Source organism: Poecilia reticulata, chromosome 4, assembly GCF_904066995.2.
Source record: "Poecilia reticulata chromosome 4, P_reticulata-male-v2, whole genome shotgun sequence".
Lineage (NCBI taxonomy): Eukaryota > Metazoa > Chordata > Actinopteri > Cyprinodontiformes > Poeciliidae > Poecilia > Poecilia reticulata.
Window position 1 is genome coordinate 24,926,612 of NC_088833.1, and position 15,498 is coordinate 24,942,109.

General features: G+C 40.9%; 1 protein-coding gene across 2 annotated transcripts; it reads right to left on the reverse strand.

Annotated features, from left to right (window-relative positions):
• Positions 1 to 772: 772 nt before the first annotated feature.
• Positions 773 to 15,454, reverse strand: bsnd (barttin CLCNK type accessory subunit beta). Of its 2 annotated transcripts, XM_008407390.3 has the most exons (3): positions 13,211 to 15,454; positions 12,235 to 12,302; positions 773 to 1,158 (listed from the first exon to the last, which is right to left on the reverse strand). In XM_008407390.3, exons 1-3 carry the CDS (start codon positions 13,385 to 13,387, stop codon positions 1,065 to 1,067), a joined length of 339 nt encoding a protein of 112 aa, XP_008405612.1. In that variant the 5' UTR covers positions 13,388 to 15,454; the 3' UTR covers positions 773 to 1,064. The 2 variants fall into 2 exon arrangements, with proteins under 2 accessions (XP_008405612.1, XP_081462672.1); XM_081606546.1 differs by lacking the exon at positions 773 to 1,158 and having other exon boundaries at positions 11,354 to 12,302.
• Positions 15,455 to 15,498: the final 44 nt, after the last annotated feature.

Here is a 15,498-nt window from a genome sequence, read left to right on the forward strand (position 1 = left end):
GTGGATGTATCCGTTTTTACCTGAATGCACATTGGAGTCTCTTTTGGGATCGTTTTTTAAAGACTTTTATTCCTCTTTTTAGAGTCAGAATGGAAACTAGAAACATACCAAGAGAATCTGCTTCACATCGTTGCTTCAGTTATTGTTGGACTCTCATGCGATTTCAAGAATTTTATGCCGAATGCATCTCTGTTCTCTGGCGTTTCCACTACGTGGATTTATCTTATATTTTAAGCATGGTGTTGAATTTCAAATTTTTTTGACTTGAGCTCATATTCAAGATGCTTTTGCTTGAAACCTTCTGATGCTCAGCTGGGCACTGGGACTTGTGTTTGCTTCATTAGGTTGAGTAGCAGACATCTGCGATTTCTTTAAAAGCAAATATTGAATAGATCGAAAGAGCTTATGAAATTTGTTTGCGTCAGGGGGAAAAATGCATCATCAATGCTGGATTTGAACAAAATGGAGTTATACATAAGTTGGATTTCATGCACAGCTGTCATATAATTTACATCTAGAAAAAGGAAAAGTCCACAGATTGACAACTTTGAATTTAATATTAAAAATATTGCCTACTTTTGTATTACAATTCAGGGCTGAAAGAATTGCGATTCTTTTTTTTTAATTATTCAGATTTGTGTCTTTAACAAGGATGGAGAACAAGCAAAACAAATCTGCTTTTCAAACATGTGTATTATTATTAGTAGTAATATTTTACCACTGGAGAATTGTAGTAACCTGCTTTATTTGTAGCATCAACGAGTCTAAAAACAACAAACAAAAAAAAACAGTTTCGGGAAATGTATCTTTAAAAACACGCAGTTCTTCAGGTGGAATAATAATAATACAAATCCTTCTTTTTCCCTGTAAACAGCGCCATCTGCTGGGACTACAGTGTAAAACACGTTCATTAAATAATTTCCCATGACAACACAGCACAAGACTTGTTCTATTACATATATTATATATTTTTTTGTGTTGCTGGTTCTGTCATTCGGCTTCAGCCCTGAGTTGCTTGTGTTTTTGACCCAGTGAAGTTTGCTGGGTTCGCTTCGCTCTCTCCTTCAGACCAGGTGCAGCGTGGGACAGCTGCGGCTCTCATTCATCGGCACACCGTCCGACTTTTGGCCGCAGGAACCCGGCCGACACCCAGCGTTCCTGAAAACAAAGCGAATAGTGGCGGTGAGGGAGTAGAAGAAGAAGGAGGAGGAGAAGGAGGGACTGGAATAGAAGTCCGGTTTCATCACACTGTCCCCGTTTTCTTACTTTTTTTCCCCCTTTCTGTTTGAACTCTGAAAAGGAGCTTTGCTGAGCCGGCATGTCTTTATCAAGCAGCCCAGTAATTACAGTCACACTCAGGCAGCAGGAGATGCGTGAGAGTCTCGTTTCTGGCTCGAGAGCTTTAATCAAGAGATCGTTAACAGTCCTCTGCTCTCGCGCTACCAGCAAATTCAATCCTCCTCGGTCACAAGATGTCATGGCGCTATCTCTTCTGTTCCCCTTCATTCCGCTCTTGAGAACCGCTTTCTAGCAAAAAATTTGAAGACGATAAAATGAACGTCTGCAGTGCGTGGATATGATCGGTTATGAAATCTTTTTTTGTGTGTGTGTGTGTAAATTTAGCTACTTTTCAACAAGGCCTGAGCAGAAAAGAAAGCTAACGACATTCTCCTTATTAGCCCAAAGATGGTTGCTGAGGTTGCTAAGCCATGTTTAATTGCGCAGTGTATTTTTTTTCCATGTTAAATGTAAAGCATTAAGTTTGTCTAATATTTCGGGTTCGCTTGAAGAAAACTGAAAAATATTTTGTCTATTCTGAAAAATAAAAACAGCATCTAGCCAAGGGCGTAGGAACAAGTTTATCATTGGGGGGGGGGACACATATCGGAAACTTGAAAGATCCGTAAATAGCTTGAGCAAAAATGTCAAACAATGGTGTCATCGACGTGTTACTCTAATCTGACCCCTTGTAACGCGTAATCTAACGTGTTTACAATCCAATAATCAGATTAAAATTACGTATCCAAGTTAAGTATTTGTGATTATTTTTAGAAAACACATATTGTTGCTTTCTTCTTTTTCCTTGGGGAGATAGGTTTCATATGTAACAACAGCGACACAAACGTAAACGATGGAGGGAAAAGAGATGCACATTTTCTAGCTGATGGATGAATTTTTCATTGAGTGATCAAATTACTCTTTCAAAGTAACTATGCCATCCATGGCAATAAACTAACTACACTATAAATCATATGTGTGTAGACCTGTCACAATAACAAATTTTGATTTTTGATAAACAATATTATAGCCACGAAGTGAACTTCAGAGCACAAACATTTCTAATGTAACTATTGCCCACATTAAAAGTAGGCTTTTTCCTAAAATAAGCTGTTTTAGCTATTTTGTTTATTTATTAACCATGTTTAGCACACTGAATGGAGGAAGTCAATGTAAGACAACATGCTAGTTATAGCCCACATGCCACTGGCTGCATTTAGGCTAATATTACCATTATTCGATCTTGATATTGCCTAATGTTTTGTGATACCAAGTATAGGCTACAGAACAAAGACAGAAATATTTACAGAAAGAGATGTTTAAGCAGAATTATTGCAAAGGCAGAAATGAGGGAAAAAAAACACCATTTATCTTAAACTCCTAGAACTGGCTTTAATTCTTGAGTTAAAGGAATTCTATTAAAAAACAGAAACACCTGCTTTAAAAGCAGACTTAAAATGTTCCTTTCTGTGAGCACCCTATGTATCATCTGATATTGTTCGGACAGGTTCAGATCTGATATCACTTGCCTTGTTAAATTTCCTGTTCCTAAGTTCTCTGACGAGGCCCAGAAATGTGATAACGAGTCAGATTTCTAAGTTTTAAAATGTTATCAGAAAGGTAGAAAGTTTGCAAATTATTTTCCTTACACTTTACAGTTATGCAGCACTTTGTGTTGATCTGAAGTAATCATCTTTGTTGTAAAATATCTTGGAATTTGTGGCTGCAGCATTGCAAATGCTAGAAATAGTTATGGGATGTAAGCACTTCTGCACATCATGGTGCTTTTTAGAGATCCCTAAATATTGTATGTTTATGCTATTTCCCTCAGTTACTCAACATATACTGTTACAGAAACTCACAGTTTCAGTGTTGGGGTCACATTGTATTTGGGAAACGTTTGATAGTTGTGCACATAAGAAAAAAATAATGTAGTTTACTGCTAGGTGAAACGCTAGTTAAAATCAAACCTACTTGGAGATACTCAGACAATGTGTATATATATTTATTCATATTTATATAAATTCCCTTCTCACCCTTCCGCAGGTGGACTCTTTCATCCTCTGAGCTCGGGTCATCTACCAGAGGCCTGGGAGCTTGAGGGTTCTGCGCAGTATCTTGGCTGCCTAGAACCTGACATTTCCGGACTGAGATGTCTGATGCTGTTCCTGGGATCTGTTTTAGCCACTGCTCCAGTTTGGGGGTGACTGCCCCGAGGGCCCCGATGACCACAGGCACTACCACAGGTCCCTGCGCTCCTCGGCCCTGTAGACGCAGGGTGAATCCTAGCAACCTCCGGCCTCTTTGCCGGGAGCACTGGATGGCACCTGATGGTGTAAACCCGCCGATTTCTGCCAGGATCAGTTTGGTAAATGCCAGGTCGCTGACAAATAAAACTTTTGTCATTAGGGATTTCTTTTCCTCTTATTGATTGGATGTTTTATTAACAGAATCATGGACAAGTGGTTTGGTGACTCCAGCATTTTTAATGAACTTGTACCGCGGAACTGCGGCTATTTTAATGCTCCAAGGATGTCAGGGTCCGGTGGAGGTATAGTGACTGTTTTTAAAAGCAGTTTTACTTGTAAACAGTTGCCTCTGGCCTCGTTTAGTAGCTTTGAGATCAGCCTATTTGAACTCGGCAGCTCTCAAACTGTGCTGTGTGCGGCGGTCTATCGGCCACCGAAGTACAACAAAAACTTTATAAATGAATTTTCTGATTTCCTGGCTGATATCATGCCAAGGTATGACCGAGTTCTCATTGTTGGTGATTTTAATATTCATGTCTGTCGTCCTACTTCACCTATGGCTCAGTCATTTCTTAATGTTGCCAATTCTTTTAATTTTGTGCAGTCTGACTGGTGCTATCCATGAGCATGGTCACAGTCTTGATCTGGTTTTATCTTATGGTCTACCAGTTTGTAATTTAGTGATTGGTGACTCATTATTTTCAGACCATATGCCTGTTTTATTTGACATAACGCTGTCCTGTGCTAAAGCATGCACTGCAGCTCGATTCTATCGTGTTCTTAACCCTTCTACTGCTGGTCAGTTTTCTTCTGTTTTTAATCAATTTATTGGTGTATAAAGTGCTTCATAAATAAAGTTGGTATGGGATGGTATGGTACTGTGGTTTTCACCTTCCAGGCCTTTTCCAGTTCCTCCCTGAGGCCCTGGTTTTTCTCCAGTTTCTCGTGCTCCTTTTTCCTGATGTTGTAGTCACTTGGTACTGCTACATCCACCACAACGGCTTTCCTCTGTTCTTTATCCACCACCACAATGTCCGGTTGGTTTGTCATTACCATTTTGTCTGTCTCGATCTGGAAGTCCCAAAGGATCTTAGCTCGGTTATTCTCCACCACCTTTGGGGGTGTTCCCCACTTTGATCTTCCAGTCCATATTCTGCAGATATGGACTGGTGTTCCTGTACGCTATGCCTGCCACTTGGCCACTTGGTTATGTCATTCCATGTACACTTTCCCTGCCAGCATCTTGCACCCTGCTGTTATGTGCTGGTCTGTCTCAGGGGCCTCCTTGCACAACCTACACCTTGGGTCTTGTCTGGTGTGGTAGATCTGAGCCTCTATTGCTCTGGTGTTTAGGGCCTGTTCCTGTGCAGCCAGGATGAGAGCCTCTGTGCTGTCCTTGAGTCCAGCTTTTTCCAGCCATTGGTAGGATTTCCTGATATCAGGAACTTCAGTTATTTGTCGGTGGTTCATCCCATGTAGGGGCTTGTCCTCCCATGATGGTACCTCCAGCACCTCATCCTCTGTTCCCCATTGTCTGAGACATTTATTGAGCACATTGTCTGTTGAGACCTTGTCCTTGGTGTATTTATGGATCTTGGATGTTTCATCCTGGACAGTGGCTCTCATACTCACTAGTCCTCTGCCTCTTTCCTTGCGGCTCGTCTCAGGGTGCTGGATTTGGGGTGGGACCCTCCATGCATGGTTAGTAGCTTCTGAGTCTTAACATCCGTGGCGTTCATCTCCTCCTTTGGCAAGCTGATTATTTATTTATGTATTTATTTTTATTTCTAACAGACAGAAAAGACAATCAAGAAAGAAAAAATAAAATAAAATAGAATGAAACAGACTAGAGAAATAAGAGGTAAAATAAATTACTATGCCCAAGTGACATGCAAATTTTATATTTTCTGTTTGAAAAGGAGCAGGTAGAAGATGTAATATCTTATAATGTCCTGCCCCTTCATACTTATCAATTTATAATCAATTAACTGTCAAAACATCAAAACGAGACAACTTGTTTCCATTTTACATGACATTTAAAGATGTCCCATTATTTAAAAAGTATTTACATCATCAATAGTATTTACAGACTTTAAAACAGTCATCTTATAGAACATTTTGCAATAAGCTCCTTTTTAATCAGTTTTTTTAAGCTGGTTTATATTTCTAGTTTTTTGAACTCATCCTTCAATCCATTCTATACATCTACTCCGCGCACCGATAAACAAAAACTCTGCATGGTTGTTCTAATACATTGTTTTTTTTTAAAATGTCCATCACCTCTTAACTTATAACTTCCCTCTCTGTCACAAAACACTTTATGTATATTGGGTGGAAGTTGCTGATTTCTGACCTTAGACATGAATTGTACAGTTTTAATATTTCAGTATTCTGGGACCTTGTTGCTCTGCTTGGGTTCCCCAAGGTTCAGTTTTGGGCCCACTCCTCTTGTTACTGTATATACATCGCCACAGTAAAGGATTCCAAAAAGGTTTGGTTCCCTCAATTTAGAAAACTCAAGAAATCACCTGCCTTATTTACCTTCCTTGTTCCTCGTTTAGTCAGAATGCTGGATTTGGGGTGGAGCCCTCCATGCATGGTTAGTAGTTTCAGAGTCTTAACATCCGCGGTGTTCATCTCCTCCTTTGGCCAACTAGCTATACCTGCAGGGTCTCTGATTACTGGTAAGGCGTAGCTGTTTATTGCACTGATCTTGTTCTTGCCATTGAGCTGACTTCTCAGGACTTGCCTTATTCGTTGGAGGTATTTGGCTGTGGCTCCTTTCCTTGTGACCTCATTGAGGTTGCCATTTGCTTGTGGTATTCCCAGGTACTTGTAACTGTCCTCAAAGTCTGCTATTGTTCCTTCTGGGAGTGAGACCCCTTCTGTGTGGACGACCTTCCCTCCATCCGACCACACTTCTCTAGTCCGAATAGCATCCCACTGTCAGTGCTGTAGATCCTGGTGGTGTGTATTAGTGAGTCGATGTCTCGCTCGCTCTTGGCGTACAGCTTAATGTCATCCATGTAGAGGAGGGTTAGGGTAACATTAATGGTGACCCCATTCTTGAGTCGGTATCCGTAGCCAGTCTTTTGGTGATTTGGCTGAGGGGGTTCAGATGCAGAACAGCAGTGGACACTTGTGCAAGTGGTTTGCAGTTTGCATTATATATAAATAAAATAATAATAATAAAAGAAAATAAAAACTGCAAACCAATTGTGCAAGTGGTTTGCAGTATATATTTAATAAATAAATAAATAAATAAATAAATAAATAAATAAAAAACTGCCCTACAACAGACTGGCGACCTGTCCAGGGTGACCCCGCCTCTCGCCCGGAACGTTAGCTGGAGAAAGGCACCAGCACCCCTTCCAACCCCACTAAGGGACAAGGGTGTAAGAAAATGGATGGATGGATAAAAAACTGCAACTGCAAACCAATTGTGCAGTTTGCAGTATATATTAAAAAATAAATAAATAAAAAAATAAAAAACCTGCAACTGCAAACCACTTGCACAAGTGTTAATCAAATGGGGCAGAAATCAAAAACTCTGGAAAGAATCATAATTCTTTCCAGGAAACTCTCTGCCCCCACTGCTGTTCTGCATAGGTCTGAATCCCCTCAGCCAAATCATCAACGCGAGCCATCCCGTCCTTCCAAACAGACTCCAGGATGGTGGCTCATGGGATCCTCCCGGTCAGAGCCGTCATGCACTCCCGCGACATCTGCCCCCGACCCGGAGTCGGTTAGGCACCTTCTGTGGGAGTGCAGCGCTGCTGTGGACCTGTGGGCAAAGGCCGGCTCCTTGCAATTCCCATACTTGCCAGCAAGGGAGGTCCTCGACACGCAGCTAGTGCTGCACGGGGTGAGCCACCGGAAAACATAAAAAAGGGCCTCATGGAGATGTGGCTCACCCTAGCCACCATATGGACCTCCAGAAACCTGCTGGTAAGCAGGCGCAGGCAGATGCCCACCCACGTTTCTGTGATCCAAATGGTGGCAAAAAAAGAAAAACATACAGAGCTACAGGTGGCGCGCCTGTAGCTCCATGACACAGCCACAAAGAAGAATCGCCTGCGCCTCTTTGGACGAAGGAGCCGGCGCTCCACGGACAGAGGTCCCAGCAGCAGCGGCCTGGCTCTCCGGGTGAGGCAGGTGGGAAGGAGCAATGAGGGAGGAAAGCCCCTCTGAGCACCATCACTGTTTGGAAGAACGGGATGGCTCCAAACTTCAACCAGACTGGCCACGGATACCGACTCAAGAATGCAGCCACCAAAAGTCTCCTCCTTTACATGGATGGCATCAAGCTGTATGCCAAGAACGAGTGAGACATCGACTCACTGATCCGCACCACCAGGACCTACAGCACTGACATTGGGATGTCATTCGGACAAGGGAAGTGTGGCGGATGATTACAAAGAGAGGGAAGGTCATTCACACAGAAGGGGTCTCACTCCCAGAAGGAACAATAGCAGACATTGAGGACAGTTACAAGTACCTGGGAATACCACAAGCAAATGGCAACCTGAATGAGGTCACAAGGAAAGGAGCCACAGCCAAATATGAGGGGGTACCCAAAAGTTTCCAGAATGACGCTGCTGCACGCGCAGTTTTCGTAGTACACGATTCTGCCTCTAGGTATTTGTTCAACCACGCCTTCTCAATCAGTGTGCCAAGCGGCGTTGATGTGGAAGGTTTCATCTACCCGCAGTGAATTTTCTTGTAAGAGCTGTTTTATCCAGCTGTTGTTTTTCTTCATGGAGAAGTTCTATGAACGGTCATTCGATCAAGTTGAAGTATCAAGTACTTCAACTTTTGACACCAAAGAGGACAATGTCCAGATCAATAGCTAGTTTAGATGTTTCTGAAAGGCTCTCCACTCACAGAACTATTGCTGGTCCACTGTCGAATGACCGAAGCAGAGAGTGAAGATTTATACTTTTATGACAGGAAGTAACAAATCCTCAGACAGGCGATCAGTGTTCCTGCTTCTACTCTTTACCTACTTTCCAGATGGAAAATCTGCGCTTTCTTGTTGGGTTTTGAACGGACACTTATCTATACCTTCACTGCACTAATGTAAGGTTTTTGTTTTGTTGGGTTTTCTAGAAAACACTTGAAATTTGGTATCTCAATTATTATCTTTCTTAGTTGTTTGACTCCTAATGTTGTTTAAGGGTTTAGAATGTTTTTCTTCTAGTCCTAAGGGAAGGAAATTTAAAATTAACTTTAATGTGTGTAAAAGACTCATGTGTTGTCTCTGCCTGGCAGGGCTTTCCATCCAGAATTGCTTCATGATTGATTGTCCTACAAGCTCTCTGTATTGCGCATAATTCATAAATAAACCTGATTGAGTGATTTTACCTGAACAGTGCTTGGTAAATTTTTTCCACAACAATAGACAAAAACATTAAAAGCTCTCAAGTAAAAGGCGTGGCAGTTTTAGCTAATGTTGGACCCATGAGCCAATGCTAATATTAGCATATTAGCCTGCAAAGACTTTTATGCGTCATCTTTTCAAAGAAAAATTAACCTGTAACCATATATGCAAGTAGTAAAGGCATACACGGCACATGAATATATACTGAAGATGAATAACTCACCTTTAAAGAAGCTCTGTTTCTTCCAATGGAAGCTTCCCGCACTTTACTGCGCATGCACATCGCTGAGCTGAAGCATTCACTCCAGTGACAAAAATAGTCAAATCCAGTTTACTCAAAATAATGTAGTCTTGTACTTTTCTCAGGCCAAACATGTACATTGCTCACATTACTTGAGTTGAATAAACAATTTAGTGAGACTTGAGTAAAGCATACAAACCTAATTTAAGTAAAAATAGGTATTGCCTTTTACAGTGTTCTAGGCAAGGGCGTAGGAACGAGTCTGTCATTGGGGGCGACGCATATCGGAAACCTGACAGATCAGTAAATATTTTGAGCAGAAATGTCAAACAATTATGCCATCAACACATCAGTAATGTGTTACTCTAATCTGACCCTTGTTTCAGTAACAAGTATTCTAACATGTTACCATTTACAATCCAATAATCAGGATTCCAGGATGAACACTCACTTTAGCATTTGCCTCACAACTAGCAAGCTACATACTCTGGTATCGCAGACAGGCTACCAGATTCTGATATATCTTATTGGTAAAAATAAATTTGATTATTGGTCAAAATGCACTGATATAAATTGACTTGCAGTTGAACTGGTTCTACTTCTTTCTAAAACCAGAGTAAAAAACAAATAATAAAATAGGACTAGGCAGTTTTAAACTCAATACAGCAGTTTGATCAACAAAAATAAAAGCTAAAAAACAAGTTTTGTTCTTGAACAACTCTCTACATCAGTGCAACAGTTTGATCTACAAAAATAAAAATGATACTTTTCACGTCTGACACCTTAGCTCCTCACTGTTAACTCAGTATCACTTTCCAGCCCTGCTTTCAGTAACTTACCAAACATGAGCCATAGAAAACACTGAAGCAAAAAGCCTAAATGTTTTTATTCTCCTGTCATTTTTAGCCGCAAACATTTAATTAAAAATATCTACGGATATGCGTTTCTGTCTCTGCCTCCCTCTGACTCTCTGCAACCTGATGTCCCTGCATGGATTCATGGATTTACAACAGACACTACAGTAATTTACAGTATCAGAATGTGAACTAAATATAAAAAGTATGTTTTTATCATACATTATGAGAATTTAAATGACTTCATTTTCAGATGTATACATTATTATACATCTCAACTCTATTTACTTTGTAGCAAACATTTTCACAAATTTATTTTTAAACCTCTCCTCAAGCACTTTTCTTATTGTCTCATGTAATTAATATAATTTTTATATCTTCACACTCTGAAACTCCACCTGGCTCTCCTATGCCTGATCTGCTCCTCTCATAATAAAATAGTTTAGCTTATTTAAAAATTAAAAACAGTTCATACATATTTCACTACACTAAATGAAGACCTCACCAGAGCTTCTTCACCTTTCTTCAACATTCTAGCACTGCTGTTCTCCTAAATATCTAAATGGGAGGAAGCGCTCTGCTAATGCGCTGTTGTGGGCCTTCAAAATAAAAGCATGCGAGTGGAAGATTTTAAAATTCTTCGCAACTGAGGTGAAATTATTGGGGGGGATGACTGTGACTCTCTTCAATATTGGGGGGGGGGACATGTCCCCCCCTCCGTCCCCCCGTACCCCCTCCCGCTTCCTACACCTATGCATAGCAGATATTTGAGCACCAAGGTGTACTTTAGAGTATAAGTCAAAGAGTATTTACCGTGAAAATATAAGGAAACCAGAAAATGTGAAAAAAAACATAACTTTGTGTTATAGCTAACATTTTAGCAGCCAGAATTTTATTGTAAACGTCATGGTTTCGTCCTAATTTATTTTAAAATTTCCTTGAATTATGGTTGTGGGACCACACAAAATCAGTTCAGGGGCTGCAAATGGCCCCCGGGCCTTACTTTGAGCACCCTGGCTCTAGAGCCGTGGTCCCCAAACTACGGCCCGCGGGCCCATGTCTCCCTGAAAACCTAACCATAACATTTAGGTCGTACAGAGATGACGTCACATCGGGTCATTTCTATCTTCCACTCAGCAGAACCTGGAGAAACTGAAACGCACACCCGGAAGAAGCCCAGTCAGATTTATTTATCAACCCTGATCAACTCGATTAAGATTCAGTCGCAATGCCATCCCACCATTCTTTTTGTTTTTCCATACGTCTAATTTTCTCGTAAAGTTTTCCTTCAGCATGACTGAAACTTTGTTTCCCCTCCCCCCCCCCCCCCCCCTTCCTTCGTGTCTAATTTAGTTCAGGAACGATTCAAAGTAAGAAGCTGTGCCAGACGTGACGGCCTCTAACTCCTTCCTACAGAACGACCTTCAGGCTGGTTCGGGCAGCTGTTGTGCTGAGACTCCGTCTGTCAACAGAGCTGGGAACGAGACGGTTCCGTCTGGTCTCAGTTAACCAGTCAGAGTCCGATTCGCTTCAGTGGGACACAACACGACTCGGGTCAAAGCGAGGAGTTTGATTTTCTGATTGGGTTGCATTCTTGGATGGGAGGTCGATCGACCCGAAAGGTTTTTTTTTTCCACCCCGGGGTTTCGACCGTCCTTCCTTTATCCTCTACACGTGTCCTTAAATTAAGACGAGTCACAGAAATCAAATAGAAAGAGTGTGACCGAGGAGGATGAATACATTCTTAAAATGCCAGAATGAAAGGTTTGGTTTGTTTTCATTTGCGTTTCTTTTTTGCATCTCAACCCTCATTTTTCAGAATGCGTAAAACTGGTGCGGCTACTAATTGGGGATTCTTGATTTTATTCGCTACTGGCTGTAAATTGCTGCTCAATTTGTAATTTAAGTGTCAAAATTGTAATTCTGAAAATAAATGACATTTTGTGACGTTTCTCCTTAACGGATATAATTACACGGCTCCCACGTTAAGGAATATAATTTTCCTTCTTCATGTTCAAATATGTGAGACTGAAGGTTTTTATTTCATCAGGCTGATGCTGAAATAGTATTTTGCAGCCTGACGGAGCGGAGACCCGTCCTCTGCTCTCCCCTGAATCTCTGCTGCTGTCACCGCTTTCAGACCGGCTGATGGATTCTCGCACAGGGAATCTGTAAGACCTAGATAACTGGCACCATGCTGTGAGTGAGTGAGTGAGTGTGTTCAGACAGTACCGCTCATCTCTGGCAGAGCACATCAGATCCTCCAGGCTTTCCTTCTGAGTCACGGGCGTCACGACGACCTGACGGACACACACCTTTGTTTACAAAATCTCACTCAAGTGCATCCTGCACACGTCAAAAACTCAAGAGTCTTCTTCAGGCGGAGGTGGGGAGAATACCCCCCAAAAAGTAGCAGCACTACTTCAACATGTTTTTTTTTTTTTTACTCTAGTGAAAGTAAAAGTATCCAATTACTCAAAAGAAAAACCCCAAAAAACTACTTAAGTACTGACCAGAATATCAGTTATTTAATATTTTAAAATGACATCATCAGATGGACCAAAACATAAAGTCAAGTATGTGGAAATCTTGATAATTAGATATATTTTTAAGTAGCATAATTACAAAAAATATTTTCTAATTCTAGTCGAACTTATGGATAACGTTTTACAATAAGGCTCCTCTATAGATTGCTAATAAATATTTTATGTTATCAATTTATCTATAAACATTTTATAAATCATTAATAACTGTATATTATGCATTAAATAAGGCTGAGAAGGAGACTGTGTGCTAAAATATTACAATTACAAATGCTTATTGTACTTACAAGTTAGTCTGAAATGTTTAGTGTAACAACTGTAGATAAAACATGTAGGTGAACAGATTTGGCAAGAATTTTGTCTCCTTCCTGTTTGTAACAAACAGTTATTGACGATTTATAAAGTGTTTAGAGATTAATTAATAACATATCTGGGAGCGTTATTGTAAAGTGAGACCTATTTATGAATCTTTTAAAAAAACTGCAGGTGTGTGTTTGTGTCTGGTGGGTTTTGGGTTAGAACAACTTCTCTACTTCAGTGAAGTAGAGAATCCAGGAATTTTACTCAAGTAAAAGTAAAAAGCACAGCGTAGTAAAAAAAAAAAAAAAAAGTTACTAAAGCAAACATAATTGAGTAAATGTAACCGAGTACTCTCCGACTCTGACCTTGGGATAGCACTGGCAGAGGCTCCACACTGTCCCAGCACAGACCATGGTGACTCCGACGACGCACATCGTCACGTAGACGTGCGGGCGCTCCTGCATCATGAGGAACAGGCCCACGGCAACCACAGAGAGGCCGGCCACTATGAGTCCGTACCGGTAAGGCTTCCCCTCCGCCATCGCTGTGAACCTCTGCTGCAGCCCACAAGCGTGCGCTAACTTGAAAGCATGATGGAGGGGGGAGGAGGGGGGGTAAAAGAAAAGATTTAGTGGGCTCTTTGTGTGACAGAGCTTGAAGGTGAAGGTGGAGAAACTGCAGTGGTGGTTCCACTCGGCTGCTTATTACAGCCTGCAGACACGCTGCTCAGGTCAGGTATAAAATTGCAGGTGTGCGTCTGTACCTGAAAGGTCACCTTGCTGCAGGCTGCTGTGTTAAAAAAAAAAAGAAAAAAAGAAGCTAAATAAAATCTCAGCTTGTGAGGGCACTGCTCAGTTGGCTGTCGGTGTTTGTTTGGTCTACAGCCATCCTCCTGCTTCCTCCTCTTCAGGGATTTCCTTCCTCCAGATAATCAGCTTTATAGCAGTCAATACCAGCCTTAGAAAGCCGCTCTGCTGTTTCTTAGCTCTAGTTTGTGGTGATGTCACAACAAAACAAACAACAGGCAGGCAGCCGGCAAACTGTGAGCAATCGGTATTAATGCACTGTTAGTATTCTGCTGTCACTGCTTTCCAGTGCAGGAGTCACATGACTTACAACAGGTTAGGAGGATTCCCCAATTTGGTGTCTAGAAGAGGCCAGCATCAGTCTGCTGACTTGGAATCCAACAAAATGGAATGTACTAGCAAGACATAGTGAAACTATTAGCATTTGGTGATTTATTACCCTCCCAATCGGTGTTTAGCTAATGTTTAGATTCACTTTAGTGTGTCGTGTCTCTAATTTTTGCTGCTCTACCGGCACCCAGACTGGCAGAAGTTTAGTGTCCTGAGCCACTGAAAACACTTTGCCATCTGCCCATTCAGCAGTTTCATATGAATGGTGAACCACATGATGACTAGCATACAGTTAACAGTGGCGCCTCCAAGTGGGGGGCTACAGAGGGCTGTGGCCTGCTTCTTGAAAAGTGTTTGAGTCATGTTCCGGTCACAGAAAGACATACAGGGTAATCTTCTCCAAGCAGGAAATAAATGTAAAAACAATAAATAAAAGATTTATAAAATTAAAATATATATATATTTTCTGGGTATTTGTACGCACGACAGGTTTACATTTAAAAAATTAAAAATAGGCACACACGCAGATATACGGCTCTGGAAAAATAATGAAGAGCCCACTTCACTGAAAACCTCCTGGTTATTCCACCAAATATTGGTTTCTGATCTCTTCCTGAGTTAAAACATTAGTGTTGCTGTTTCTAAATGAATATCAACTTGTTTTCTTTGCATTATCTGAGGTCTGAAAGTGCTGCATCTTTTTTTGTTACTTTGACCACTTCTCATTTTCTGCAAATAAATACTAAACTTTTGCATGGAATTTCAGAGAAGTGACACCAGTAGTTCACAGAATAAAAGAACAAAGTTCATTTTACTCAAACATACCTTTACAAAGTAAACTCAGAGAAACTGATCATTTTAAGTGGTCTCTCGTACACATATGAATGTTTAGAGTCTGTATTTTTGTGATCTTCAGGTCTGAGTTTGCAGGGCCTCCTTGTCGACACCCTGAGGTTTAGCTCCCTCTGCAGATTCTCTATTAGTTTCCATTGAAAAATCATAATGTTAATATCAATTCCAGTCAGCAGAAACATGTTGGTGAAATTAAAAGATTACAGCAAACCTAAATCTGTCAGGGATACGATGTTAATCACTTCAGGCTTAAGATGATCAGCGGCTTTGCGCTCAACTATTATGTAAAATGTGCAGCGTCCCAGAAAAGCTCAAAACGTGCTAATTGGTGCCTGAAGGGGGGGAAACATGCACATCCTGTCATTTCTCTGGCATGGTTCAAGTTGTGGGTTTGTTTGTTTTCTTTTTTGCTTATTGATCTCTAGATTTTGACACATTTTTAGTTATTAAGTCGTTCCAACAATAACTCAGTATATCCCAAGATTGTTATCCTATAAACTAATAAATGCAAAATGTCTACCTGTAATTAATTATTCCTTAATAGTGCAACAATAACTGCAACATAAATGTAATTTAACATGTTCCTCCCGTGAAACCGTTAGCAAACATGTACCTGTGGATTTACTGAGGCAAGTTCCCTCTATTGCCTCTACAACACCGACTAA